Source organism: Alternaria viburni (assembly GCF_023758015.1).
Source record: "Alternaria viburni strain BMP 2772 chromosome Unknown scaffold_1, whole genome shotgun sequence".
Classification (NCBI taxonomy): Eukaryota; Fungi; Ascomycota; class Dothideomycetes; order Pleosporales; family Pleosporaceae; genus Alternaria; species Alternaria viburni.
In genome coordinates, this window is record NW_026055770.1 from 1,698,613 (window position 1) to 1,712,858 (window position 14,246).

Sequence of the window (14,246 nt, forward strand, 5' to 3'; positions counted from 1 at the left end):
CCAATCCCAGTACATGCAGTGTCTTGTGTTGAAGTGTGAAGTCCTACCGTAATCATCGCCCGAGACTCTCCACCAACTTCTACTATCTGCAGTCTACAGTCAACATCAAACCAATCACGGAACGACTTGGGCGTGGACCTATGCGCTCGATAGGGGGTAATGTCAATTACGAATAATGAACAAGTCTACGTTGCCTTAGCAGTTGTTTGAACGTTCGTTTTGGTAGGAATGTAGACCGCGGTACGTCGGATCAGTTTCTTATTATGTTCCCAGGATCGCTGCCATGAAAGTTTACACCTGCAGCCAACGCCCGCCATTGCCATTCTTACCGAGTGCTAGAAGCGCGCCGTGACAAATTCCTCCAGCCTCGCCTTCTATACTTGCGACATCTCATCAAGCAGCATACTGTCAGACTTCAGCGATTGCGATCACCACCATGAACCACGCGTACTACCATAGCTTAACCCTGTACGTCTAAACGATGAATGGTTCGTGTTATGTAAGATAAGCGATGAGTATGTTTTCTCACGCTCGCTTGATGCAATACCCTTTGTTTTGTCGGCTTCAGTACCCGGACCACTGCCAACACTTCCAAGGCATACTCTGCTCCACCCCACCCCGATCAAGGATGAAACTGAAAAGAGGACTGTACAATACATTAGTGCTGAGACGAAAATAGCAAATTCTGAATGCAATACAGACCTTCGGGTGATTCACTGCTACTACTGGCTCTAGGGAAATGTGCATTTTTTCCCTTCGATGAAGTGGCTCTCGAAAGCTTCTCTACGAAGCCGGCTCCAGCACCCTTCAAGTCGGCGTTCATTTCGTGCAACACAGGAAGCACGCCCGTAATACGAATGATACGATCTAAATGCAATCCATCTGGACATCGGGACGGTTTAGCGTAACGCTGTCTTGGAATTCGGTGAGCACTCAGTTGTTCGTCGGGATACACTAGGCGTAAGGTTTCGCGAGGAGCCTCGCACCGCACTCCGAGTATCTGCTAAGAACTTCGCGAGGTTAGTACTTTCGATAACGTGAAACGTGGAACGGATGTTGGATTGACCGGTCTCGTTTTTACTCCGAATGTATGCGTATGTACTTTCACATGAACAGTAGGCGGTAGAACATGGGGGACGATATGTATTGTTCTATGTAGCACTGCGCTTTTACATGACGCTCAGACACAAACACATCGTGGTGTGGTACACTAGAATCGGACAGTGTACATTTGAAGTTGTAGTTGTTATTTGTATTCGGGTATCTCAATGCTACCTCTTGGTAGATAGTGTAGTACAACATAGCTTAGAAACAAAGGAAACAGGAAGTCGCGCCAGTCCAACGCCTACGCTTTTCGTGCTGAACAAACGATAGTGTACAAGTAGTATCGAGTCAAGGTGGGACAACGGGGTCGGTGTGTAGTGCAGTTGTCTCTGCGAGCAACGGACGTTGTCGCTTTGAGGAGGACTAGGTCAAGGGTGAAAGTATACCCGTCTCATGACGACCTTCGACTGTATTCATCGTTCCAGTCTTTCGATCGTGGCCGTCCTGCTTCGAACTCTTTGTCGTCAGCAGTCTCCACCTGCACACTTGTCTCTGTGACAATACTGATGCCGTGCCCTGTGGGCGTGTTTTTGATTATCGAATCTTGTGATCCTGCTCGTGTTGGACTTTCGTCCTCGTGTAGCGTGTCTTCGAGTCGTGACCGCGTTGTGTAACTGCGCCCGCGGCGGTGGTCCACTATTCGTGAGAGCCTGTTGCTGCCACCTACTATGGTGACGGTGCGGGCAGTGGACGTGAGAGGTTCTTTGTTGCTCATGGAATGCAGGCCGTAATGATCGGCGTCGCCTGGTCGTGCTGCGTTCGTGAGCGTCGCAGTGACGGTTCTGTTATAGTGCCCTGTGCTCAAGTCTCCGGAGACTAGAACCCGCCGTGTCAAGGTGTACAAGAGCGCATCGATCCAGCCGCACGATGTGAGAAGCGAGCCAGCCACGATGTAGAAGAGTTCTGGCATTTGATGACCGGTCATTGCTACCATGCGACCCACGGCTATGGGCAATGTGAGAAGGACGTATACGAAAGGGTACATGACCATGAACTTGGTCGCGCGCGTGAGCTTGCTAGTATCGTTCGCGATGATGCTCCGGATGCGGCCGCGGAGGTGGAAGAAGACATGGGCGTAGATGATGATTGTTCCGAACTCCACAATGAATATCCACAAGTAGTGTAGCCAAAGCCTTTCTTCTTGGTAGTTGTGGGAAACCCAGCACTACTCATAGTCAGTCCAAACAGCTCCCGGGTACAAGTCGGAGAGGGATATGCTTACCCATCCTGCAGCACGAGCGAAGTATCGCTCCTGGTAGAGCGCCGGTCCAAGCACCGTGAGGAACAGTGCTAAGGCCCAAATCGAGAGGATCGACACCACAAACCAAAAGTATGGCATTTTGTATCCCTTGACCACGCCCAGCCAGGTGTGTATCGCGATTGCGAGGACGAAGAAACCGCTCGCGACATCTCTGAACACGGGTACACAGAGTCAGTGTCTATCTCACAGACATATCGGATGGGGGTAATGCTTACCCTATTTGCAGGAACCAGGCCTGTAGGAAACATGCGCCAGTGGGAGCCACGATCTTGTTTAGTCGAAGCCAATGGAAGGATATCGAGAAAGCGATTGATTGTTGCAGATCTGCGATTAAGAGGTTGTAGATGAGGATAACGTATTGGTTGTATCCGACGTATTGTCTGTAGTGTCTCCGCCACGATATCATTCGTTGAGTGATGAATCCGAGCAAGGCCGTAACTGATAATAAACTCATCATGGCGAATATGCCAAGGGGAATAAGCCCCGCCTTGTAGACGGGGGTGAGCGGATCCATGCTGTCCAAGGTTGGGTCGTACGGCTTGTCGAGAGAACGGTCTTCCAGGGCAGAGGTTATAATGGCCATATCGTAGGGCGCCATGGTTGCAACAGATCGTCGTATGCGAGTTGAAGCGGCCCGATAAGATGATCGGACGTAGTTCTGTTCTCAGCTCATCAAGAGACCATGGCCGGCAAGCAACAAATCGTCGAATCGCGCCTGCAACGAAGCAATTTCGGTCTCGTGCTCTGTAAGATCCAGTGACCGCCCCAGGATTTGTCGAGCGCCAATAAGCAGGCTACTGTGTGACAGGACGTTGTCGAACGGTCAGACAGGTTGAGTAGGTCAGGTGGGATGTGGCTTGGCTTTGTTGTATGCACAAAGGAGGAGTCAACACTAAAGGTATTCTCCGCGAAAAAGATCCACAGCTTAGGGCATGTGCGAAGGATATAGGAAATAATGTCAATAGATGCCAACAACTAGTCTGGGTGGAGCAGTGTGCCCTGATATGGACCGAACACATGAAAGGAAGGAGATCGTCCAACTGACTTCTTTACCGGGCCAAACGGAAATGCAGGTGCCCCAGACGCGGCATGTTGGACGGCGTGGACGGGTCCTAGACGATCGCTAAGCTTCTCAGCACGCTACAGTTGCAGGGTTGATGAGAGTAAGTTTGACATGGGCCATTGCGTCCAGGGAGCTTCCGTCCCCTGTCAATCAGCGAGTGTATTGCCAGCCGAGCGGACGCCCAATATTGGCTTCAGGTGCCCCTCTGATACAGGGAGACGACTCGAGAGACATGTCGTACTCGGGCCCGCCGGGCGACTCCACTGCTTGAGCGTAGACAGGCTGGGTGCTCCTTGTCAGGGACGAGTAAGCTTCGCTGTGCAGATACCAAAATGTTGTCGCGTGTGAGTTTCAAGCGGCAAAGGACGGAAAAGAACAACAACAATGCGCCGCCACCACGTGGAGCACGCCCCTGTTCTGCCTCCGAATGGTCTTCAGGGTCAGCGATGCCTGCGAAGAGGCCGAATGCGACAAAGATTTGCAGTGCCACAAAGCGGTGCCATCCGCGGTCTCGCCGTGCTGATGCGTATTCGCATAGTTTTGCGCAATTTGTTGCGTGAACGCCATGGTTGGTCTTTGATGAGGCGTTTGCCTCTGCCAACTGCGCCGCAGCTTGTGCGGTCCGGATTCCTTTTCGACGAGTCGTCCAACATCCGCTGAGTCGAATGCGACATTGGCGTCTTCTTTTGCCGTGCTCAGTTGCGGGGGAGGGTCTGGCTGGGCATTTAGGCGACTGTGGAGGATGCGATGCCAGGCACACTACCACTAACCGTTTGCGCTCTAGGCAGCTCTTAGCCAGGGGGTTGATTGTTGGAGAAATGTTCACCCCTTGGTATTTGTTGCGCGGGCCGAACTGGCATATCTCTTCGCGCTGCCGGTGGGTTCATTTGACACACCGTTATTCAAATGCGTTCGCTGAGCCCACGAGTCGCGCGGATGCTGACTGCCGCCTTCAGATTACCACCGGGCAGCAACTACCGTGGTTCGTACCATCACGGACGACGGGAGACATGAGAACTACTTGCGCCATCCCGAATACCAGGCTTGCAGGCCGAGGCGGTCGAAGCGCTGAGTTGCGTCCGCATGCATACTCGTCCGCAATCAAAACTTGCAGTTCTGACGCGCCAGAATGTACCGCCCTGTTGGTCAGAAAAGCAAGCGTGTTGTTACGTGGACCGTCTTGACGCGTTCCAGAAGTTTCCGGCGTCATGCTGCGCCGCGGAACGATCATCTATTGTTGGAGGACGATAGCCAGGTTCATACATCTCCTACTCGATCGCCACGTGCAATTGTTTTGCGGTGGTGAAACAGCGTTCCTGCAGGAAGCTCGTACGCATGAGAACCGCTACCCGGGTGCAGAGTAGCTCCGTCATCATCGTATGAGTGGCGGGTGTAGTCTACAGCTGATGCATTCTACTTCCACTTCCTAGGTACCAAGGCGTCTAAATGTTGAGGACGGCAGGGCTCCATGGTTGGACGGGTTCTCGGGATGCTATGCAGCGCGTCTGAGTACTTACAACAGGGTCTGCAAAGGTACTAACAGTGTCAATTCATAGTACCCCAGACTTGGCTTCTCCGTACCAAGGAAACGCATGACGGTAGAGAGCGCACTTGGACACACGACCGAGTTCCACTCTCTACCCGCGCTCGATCCAGCCCTGGAGATGGCCCGTAGGACCGGTACCATTCAATATAAGCAGCTTCGAGACCACCTGGGCGAGGAGCCTTGAGGTACGCGGGACGTACCAGCAGGACTTCAGTTTACCCCGCAAGCCGAACAGCGGCGGGGCCGTCTACCTCTTTGGACCTAGTACATCGTGGAACGATGCGCGATGCCTGGAAACCTGCAACACATCCCGTCTGGCACACCAATCGCGCCGACATAAAGGCTATATCAATGGCAATTATAGTTTGTGAAGCGACTCCGCGCCCGTCGCCGAATAGGACCGCGGCTTCGATACGCGAACGGAAGAGCTGACTGCGTTGAACTATCAGCAAATCTTGAAACCTTGGAACCTTGGAAGGGATGCGAAGAGGCTTGACACGACAGCTTGAATTTTCCGTCTGATCATAGGTGTGGCCTGGTAGAGATTGGTGAGCCGAAGAAATTCCAGCCTCCAACAGGTAGCACAACATTAGCCGGTCAGCCAATCTCTCCTTGAAGGATCTCTCGTATCTGCAAGCCACCTTGAAGACAACAAGATACAACGGCCATGGCTCAAGATCTGGCATGGCGCCAAGTGGCCTGCTTATAGCCGTGATGCACCCAGATATGAGGACAGTGTAAGAAACCGTGTCGCTTAGGCGTCGTTTACTAATCGTTAACCTTTACACATACTGCCGAGTAGCAGACCCGGTTGTCTGAATCCCCTAAATCTGAAAGTGTTAGATGGACATCTGCTACCTGTCCGGACTCGTAGGAAACGAACACAAGAGGCGCGCAAGCCAAGTCCTTTTAGCGACGATCTAATTGTTCTCCGTTACCCCAGATCCGGTCAACCGTCTGTGATCGATGGCGCTACTACTCAATACTCGATCCCCGATGGTCACAAGCACCGTTCTGCTACTTTCATGCAACGACGGAGTAGCGAGAAGCTAGGCTAGCTTAGAGGCCTCGGCCTCAAGACTAAGGACCAAGCCAAGGTGACTTTAGGCACGATCCTACTACTACATAGCGCCGTGGCAGTTCGGAGCTGAGCGTGAGATACAGGTTCCTTCTTCGTATCAGCTGCATCATCCCTCCATTACCACCGACTCGCTTGCCTGGACCTTGGCTCTTTCTTCTCGTCGGGAGCATGCTCGTGTAGTGACTTCCCTTGCATACAACTCCCACGTCAGCCAGTGTAGAGCAAACAAGACGCGGCCAAGGTTTCAACAAGAGTCTGCTCACCACTAGTTGTTACAACTACGCCCTGTTGCTACTAAAGCTTTGGCGCTGTTTCCAGATAGCGGAGGTCACAGGAGCTCGCTACGGAGGTACGTCTGAGTGAGAGTGTTCCAGCGTTGCTAAGCACCAATTGAACAAACCGTAGATGCCCCACCAACAAACGACGAGAACCCATCCCCCACACTGTTACATTCTGCGCAACAGCTATATCAAACGTCGAGAGATATAGTTGGAATAAGGTTCAGTCAGGGAGACGTAGTTCAACGGCGCACAGTCTGCACTGCTGTGGCGTGATTCCGCTGGGGTGGAAACAAATATCCGTCTACGCGAAGTCGATCATGACCTCAATACGTATATCCCTATCTCATCCACGACCGACTGACTGGTCGGATGTTCAATACAATACTACCGACAGACTGGAACTGTGCAAGCATCGGTGTGAAGATGTTGACATGTCACTATAGCCAATACATGCTGTTGGCAGTAGGTATCGAGACTTGTCTTCAAGTCTGTCGCAGTCTGTGCTCGTACAATCTCTGTCTAGAGCTCAAAGTGGGTTCTTGATCATCGATCTAACACTGAGGGTTATTCTGGTGACTTACCAATAGCGTAAGCACGCCGCTGCATGGAGGTCGTTGTTGAAAGTGTCATCGCCTAGATTCCTACGACGGTCGCCCGACGTCAACATGCGCTGTGCGAAATGAGCCAATGTTCTGCTTGACGATTCGCATAATATTGGCTCTTGTCCATATGCGGGTGTGGTTCACGCCGCATCTTGCACGGGTTGCTCGGAAGCCAAGGTCTGTCGAGTTAGCGACGGGTTTTCGCAACAACGTTCTATCTAGAAGATGAAGGCGGTGATGGAAGAACTTTGCGCATTGCGAGAGTTAGACGGGCTCATGGAAAGAACCACAAGGGGTCTTGCGGCTCAACGGTCGCGCCTTCTCAAGGATAGGGCTGAAGGGGCCCAACGCTAGCCAGATGCGGTAGCGTGTTTTCGAGTTGTTTGGCCGCGGTCTTTGGGTGACGTGCGCGACGACATCGAACGACACCACACCTACCAGCGCACCCGTCTTCTTAATAATGTATAATATACGGACCTTTTGAAACTTTGCGCCTGAGACTATCCCGCCAAGCCATCCAAAATGGCGACCAAAAACGAGACGACGCGCACGCGCATCGACCGAATCAAGGCAGACTTACGGTCGACTACAACATGCACAAACACCACGGTGACGGCGCTCCAGGATTTACTGTCCGGTAAAGAGGAGGATGCACCGCAAAAGGAGAACGTCCGCGTGAAGGTGCAGGCTACGGCACGGCGGAGAGGCGCGACAGCAACAGCTACAGCGACGGCGGATATCACCAAGCAGAAGAACTCGACGCTTGCGCCAAAGGAGAAATACGTACTAGCGACTGAAGTTGCCAACACGACGCTCCAGACACTCGCCGATGTGCTGAAGAACCCGCTGCCCGCAGTCGCCGCTCGCCCCCCTACCAAATCGAAGCCAACGACCGCTGAAGATGCGCGCAAGCCGGCTAGACCGCGAATCGGTCATACGACGAGTTCCTCCGTATCTCAGAAGCCTCTTAGAGAACGATCCGTCTCTCAGCTCAATAACTCGCCCCAAAAACGCGCCCCGCGTCGGTCGTCGTCGTATTCGTCCTTCCTCGCACCAGGCCCAGACCCTGGCCTTCTCGCAACAGCAGAGTGCGCAAGAACGGCATTTGCATACTTGGGTACACTAGAGGCACAGAGAGTACTGGGCAAGGACTCACAAGAATTGCAGTACGAGAACGGCGTGCTCGTGCTTATTAGCAAGCTTGTCGCGCTGGGCCTAGACAACATGGCGGTCAAAGAGCTCAGAGGACTGAAGAAGAAGCTGGATAAATATCTTGGTCAGGATCCGGCAAAAGAGGAGCCCAAGTCTGGCCTACCGCAGCTGGGGACTGCAGAGAAGGAGAGCATTGCGTTACTTCTTGACTTTCCGACGATCGACCCGAAGAGCCCTGTTGTGCCACTGGTAGCGAACTTTCAGATATACATATTGCGCATTATTGCGAAGCTCAAGAGGCCCCGGACTATCGAAGCCACATGGGAATATCTGAAAATGACCAACCCCTCGTCACCTATAAATCTGCTCTGGCACACTGCGAAGACCTCGAACGGTCAAGCGAAGGCGGCGAGACAGTTGGAGTCCCTGGCGCAGACAATTCTCTCCCTGTGCCCGAGTATATCGAGCGCAGAAGACTCTAACAATTTACAACCATCTGCGGAGACCGTACTTCTTCTACAACATCTGGCCTTCAGCACCCGGAGAAAGTGGTGGAGCCTGGCTAAGCATCAAGGCAATGTTGATCGGGAACTCTTAGAACCGTTTACAAAATGCTTGGTTGCTTTCGCTCGCAGATCAAAACTCACACCCAGCAAGAAGTTCAAACTCGCCGAAACCTTGTACATCGACCTGGCAGGGCTCCCGACTGATTCCACTACACCGGCCGCTGCGAACAAGACTCTTTCCTCTCTCGCTCAAGCTGCGGGCTTGTCTGATCAGGCCCTCCGGTGGCTAGGGTCGTCAAAAGAGGCTTCGAGCCTTGATGCATCCGCAGCAAAGCAAACAACAAGAGCGATACGGATTGCTATCATTAATCTTGAGGCGTTTGTGAAAGGCGAAAAGAAGTCGGACCTGGAGGAAACTATTGCCACTGCACTCGATGTTTTGCAAGGAGGCTTAGGTGGTTCTGTGTCCGATCTGGAAACCTTGTTTGCGGAAGTGAATTCTCTGCGACGCGCTGCGACACGATTAATCATTGCAAGTACGTCGAAAACCACTGAGAGCTCTGAGAGAACTTCGATCGAACATCATGCGGTACCAATCATTGCAGCAAGCGTGCATTTCTTTGCCAGATTTCTCGGTACTGCATCGTCGAGTGATTCAGACACGAAATCGCAAAACCGACACTCTGAAAGAATTAGCCTGGCCTGGAAATGTGCGAAGAGTACTGTTGACTCTCTGATGGCATGTTGCAAGCAGACGATAAAGACACAAGACCAATGGCAAGAGCTTGATACCATTCTTCAGGAATGCTCACATATCGTACGCCGATTTGATGAAGAGATCGAACGTGGTACGCTTCCGGCAGAGGAGAACACTTCTCTCGTCGGCGCGTACCTAATCAAACTGTCAAATGCATACTGGTCTCTATATTCACAACTGCGGAGAGCGCGGTGCAATCCCGAAGCCCTTGTTGTAGCCATGCAGCGTTCGATTGATCTCTTGCAGTTCCGGTCGCCATCCGAACGAGAAAGTGGGCTTCTGTCAATGAAATTAGAGCACCTGGGCGAAGCATCGCAGGATCTGAACCACATCGACCGTTCTCGCAACGCCTTCCAAGAGTGTATGCGAAATCACCTTACCGTCGATGCGTTGCAGCAACTTTCCAAGGAGACATCTACATCATCCCTGCACAAGGTTTTCAGCACTGAGGGATCTTTCGGCGCTCTCGTCCGGGTGTTGAAAACGCTCCATCATTCATTCATTAGATTTGGACCCCAAGTACCAGATGAGCTAGCCTTCTACGACCAGGAAGATTTGGAACCTGGAACGAGAGGAGCCATCTTGGAGCTACAGCTTGGTCTCTACCTACGAACGTTGGCCAAGAATCGACAGTGGGACTCCAACCTCAACAAATCGATATGTACCCTTGTGGAACGACTGCAACAGCTTTACGTACCAGGAACCTTTCCGATCCGACATCTGAGGCTCTCTGTCACACTTCTTCAACTCCTCCAACAGGACCCGCAGATCTTGCCTCAGCACCTGACTACACTTGATGCCACAGACGACAACAGCGTGCGGACAGCAAGTGGTGAAGACGTAGGAATCAAACACCATGAAGCTCATCTAAAAGCGCATCGTGATCTCAAGACTTTGATGCAGCAGGCTTCTCCTCCCACAGAAACCTTCAAGCAGTGCTTTGCGGCGTGGGAGTCTCTCGTCAGCTCTACGTCCTCATGGGAAGCACTCACAGATCGGGTCGACAATACGGAGACCTGGTTGCAAGACCTCCAAGCATGTCTTGAATTCCTCAACGCGAAAGGAGAGGAGTACGTTGCTCTGCCACTCCTGCATCTTTTGGTCAGGGTTTTAGAGCTACGGAACGACTCTGATGCATCCGAGCTAATAACCACGCTGTGTGCCCTCGGTCTGCAATTTCTCCACCTTGGTTATACCGGCAAGGCGGGTTTATCCCTGGCCAAGGCTGAGGCGTCGATCGAACGCCATGGTCCCTCTGTAGAGGTCAGATTGCAATGGCATATGGCGTATGCCGAGTACCTTGTGGGTATCGGAAATACCACCAAATGGTATGTGGAGCAGTGTCTTGACGGAATTATACTAACACTGGGCAGTCTGACTACTATGACGAACGCACAATCTCTGGCACTCAACGATCGACAATTCATGGATCTCGCAAAGTCAACGACAACCCTCTCCGGTCGATTACGGTTCAACAAGATCGTGGCGGCTGCATCCTATGTTCAGTCGCTTCTCGCCTCGGCTACTGGCTCGTACAAGGCAGCGGCTCAGCATGCAAGGCAGTGCGTCACAGTCAATCGTCGCATCTGGGCCGCCCTCGAATCACGGGCCAATGCGAAGAAAACGACAACCGCGGACAGCAAAGAACCTATTGCGCCTCTTGTCATGTCTGTAACGCATGATGCTCTCAACGGGCCTGACTTCTGGTCCTTGGTCCCCGCTTTGTACCGAGCCTTGATGCAACAGTCCCAGATCTTCGCCCATCAAGGCCTGTTACACGAAGCTATTCATGTCGCTGAACAGGCTGAAAAGGTCGCTATGGCTACAGGATCTGCAACTCTCATCACGGACAACGCTAGTTGGCGCGCTGACTGTTGGGCCCAGAGCGGTAGACCCGACAAGGCTGAGACAATTTTCAATGCTCTAAGCCCCGATACATCCCGCAAATGCTTGTCTACTGCAGGTTACCATTCAGCTGTAGCCAGAATGCACCACTGGAACGGTCAATACGAGCAAGAGATCCAGTCTTATGACCTCATGGAGAAGCTTCTCCAGGAGCTAAGCTCACCCTCGTACATCAAGACGTTGGAGACTTCGTCACCCTCGGTCGATGCGCTTGCTGATCAGGTCTCTTCTATGACTCTAGAGACTACGGAGAGTGTCAAGGCGAAACCAGCCACCAGAGGCCGTAAACCCGCAGCCAAATCTGCACCAAAACCGGCTGCGAGAACAACCGCTGGTGCTCGGGCCAAGGCCACAGGGGCAACTGCGAAGGCCGTCACAACGACCAAGCGTCAAACAGGGAAGGTCGTAGTACCCGAAGCTTCCAGTATCGCCGAACAGTGTTCTGCGCTGTGCGCTTTTCAGGCGAGCATGAGAGACCGAGCTGTCCTTGCTAGCCTTCTTCACGATGATCTCGATAAAGCCCTGAGCATTCTTGATGAGGCAGAGCAGCTTCAGGCCGGGCTGAGCCAAGAAGTGTCGCACATGTGGGCTATCTTCAAAGCAAAGCTTGCGCAAAGTGCGAAGCAGATTGCTGAAGACTTCACGGTGAACACTCTGCCAGAATCGACCATCGCTTTTCCTGCGTTTGGTCTCAAAGAACGAAGACTCTCGGACGCAACCACCACCAAGAAGGCAACTGTGGGATCTTCAGCAACTACTAAGACTGGTCGAGCGAAGAAGCAAGCCAAGGTGGACTTCATGGATACGCTTCGCGAAGCACGTGCACGACTCGTTGAAGCACACAGCCTGTGTGCTACCAATGGATCTAATCACCTGTTCCGCCAAACCTCCATGGCTCTAGGCCATGTCACCGTTTTGATGTCCGCCGTTTCTGGGACCGAGCTACCGGGCTCCCTCCACCCATTATACGCAGCCTACATGAGTGGTATGTAAAACGCAGCACGTGGCGAACATTATACTGACAACACTCAGAGCTCCCTAAAGTCAACGCCTTGCGCCTCGTGCAAGAATCAACAGAGGCAGAAAAACAACAACTGTCGCGCGATGACTGCCTGCGATGGCCAGCCACTGATTCATCGCATTTCGCCTTCAGCTCAGTGTCCAGCTTTCAGAAGGAGTATGTTGACATCATTCCGGAAACTTGGTCTGCTGTATCTCTGGCACTTAGTGAGGCCCGCGATGAGCTATTCATCACCCGGTTTGAGCGTGGCTTGTCTCCTTTCGTGTTGCGCCTACCGTTGGCTCGCCACGCTTCGCGCGAGATGGACGAGGAAGAGTTCTCGTTTGAGGACGGCAAGAGCGATTTTGATGAGATCATTGAGCTCAGTGATTTCAGTACGCGATCTGCCAAGGACATGACCTCGAGGGAAGCAAGACACCAGTGGTGGGCTGAACGTGAAGCTCTGGACACCCGACTTCGTGAGCTTCTTATCAACATGGAAAATATCTGGCTGGGTGGCTTCAAGGGCATCTTCTCTCAGCATGAGCGTCAGCCAGCTCTCCTTTCTAAATTTCGAAAGGCTTTGGAAGACATACTCAACGAGCACCTGCCTTCCCGTAAGAAGAAGAGCACTCAAAAGCGACCAGTGTTGGATACACGAGTATTGGAATTGTTCATTGGGCTGGGCGACGCTACCAATGAGGATCTTGACTTGGACGAAGCGCTCATGGATCTCATATACTTCGTTGTGGACATCCTCCAGTTCAACGGCGAGCGCAATGCCTATGACGAGCTCGATTTCGATGCCATGGTCGTGGAGACGTATGAAGCACTACGCGCCTATCACAGCGCGTCCCACAAGCTTGACGCTGGTACTCGTCACACGATCCTCATCTTAGACAACAACTTACATGCGTTCCCCTGGGAGTCGCTGCCTTGCCTGGAGCCGCTTTCTATCTCGCGACTACCTTCCCTTGCTGCCCTTCGCGAACGAATACTTTCGGCACGGTCATCCACAACTCAGCAGAACGCTGCTCCAGGACATTACATAGCCACAAGTACGGGAGGTACAAGCATGCTGAACCCATCCGGAGACTTGTCCCATACTTCGAAAACCATCAAACCCCATCTAGACGAGCTTGCAGGCCCCTGGAACCATGTCGCCAACCGCGCACCGTCCGAGAAGGAATTCGAAGATGCACTGCGTGAGAAGGATTTGGTGTTGTATTTCGGTCACGGCAGCGGTGCACAGTACGTCAAGTCAAAATCAGTGCGACGTCTCTATCCCGGCGAGCAAGATGAAGGGGACAGAAAACCTGGCTGTGCGACCACTCTCCTCTTCGGTTGTTCGTCTGTACATCTCACTGAAAACGGCATTTTCGAGCCTTCGGGTATGCTTGCGGCATATCTTACTGCGGGCGCTCCAGCAGTACTTGGCATGCTGTGGGATGTCACTGACAAGGATTGCGATCGGTTTGCCGTCAAAGCGGGCGAACTATGGGGACTATGGCCTGAGGCACAGGAAGATTCGCCACCATCCAAAACGCCCGCGAAAACGCCCGCGAAGAAGGCGAAGGGCAAGGGTCGAGTTGCGCAATTGGCCGAGGAGGTAGAGATTGCAAGAAGCGTAGACAGTGCAAAGAAGGGAAAGAAGTCCGCCAGATTGGTGGATGATCGTTCCAACGCGGGTCGGGTGTCGCAGAAGGGCGTTGGATTAGACGAGGCAGTGCGGGATGCGAGAAAGGCCTGCTACCTGAAGTACCTGAACGGGGCTGCTGCAGTTGTATACGGGATTCCAGTGTATCTAGACTAGCGCAGTGAGGTCGGGCAAGACCACGGCATAAATAATGAACGCATGAGGGGATAGTTCTAATAAGCACGAAAGAAGATCCCTCCAGTTGGGTCGCGCTCAGGTAAACCTTATTGTGACGCGCGTTAACTTTGGTACGGAAGCAACTCCGATGGCCTGGTCAGCGGCATGAGGGCCA

At 52.6% G+C, this 14,246-nt stretch overlaps 2 protein-coding genes across 2 annotated transcripts; one reads left to right on the forward strand and one right to left on the reverse strand.

Annotated features, from left to right (window-relative positions):
• Positions 1 to 1,495: 1,495 nt before the first annotated feature.
• On the reverse strand, positions 1,496 to 2,963 carry J4E79_000615 (uncharacterized protein; the record flags this gene model as incomplete). The annotated part of the gene is made up of 3 exons (XM_049349531.1): positions 1,496 to 2,269; positions 2,327 to 2,516; positions 2,581 to 2,963. 3 exons carry the CDS (start codon positions 2,961 to 2,963, stop codon positions 1,496 to 1,498), a joined length of 1,347 nt encoding a protein of 448 aa, XP_049216318.1.
• A 4,497-nt stretch (positions 2,964 to 7,460) lies between these two features.
• Positions 7,461 to 14,071, forward strand: J4E79_000616 (uncharacterized protein; the record flags this gene model as incomplete). Its single annotated transcript, XM_049349532.1, has 3 exons — positions 7,461 to 10,681; positions 10,727 to 12,243; positions 12,291 to 14,071. 3 exons carry the CDS (start codon positions 7,461 to 7,463, stop codon positions 14,069 to 14,071), a joined length of 6,519 nt encoding a protein of 2,172 aa, XP_049216319.1.
• Between the last annotated feature and the right edge of the window lie 175 nt (positions 14,072 to 14,246).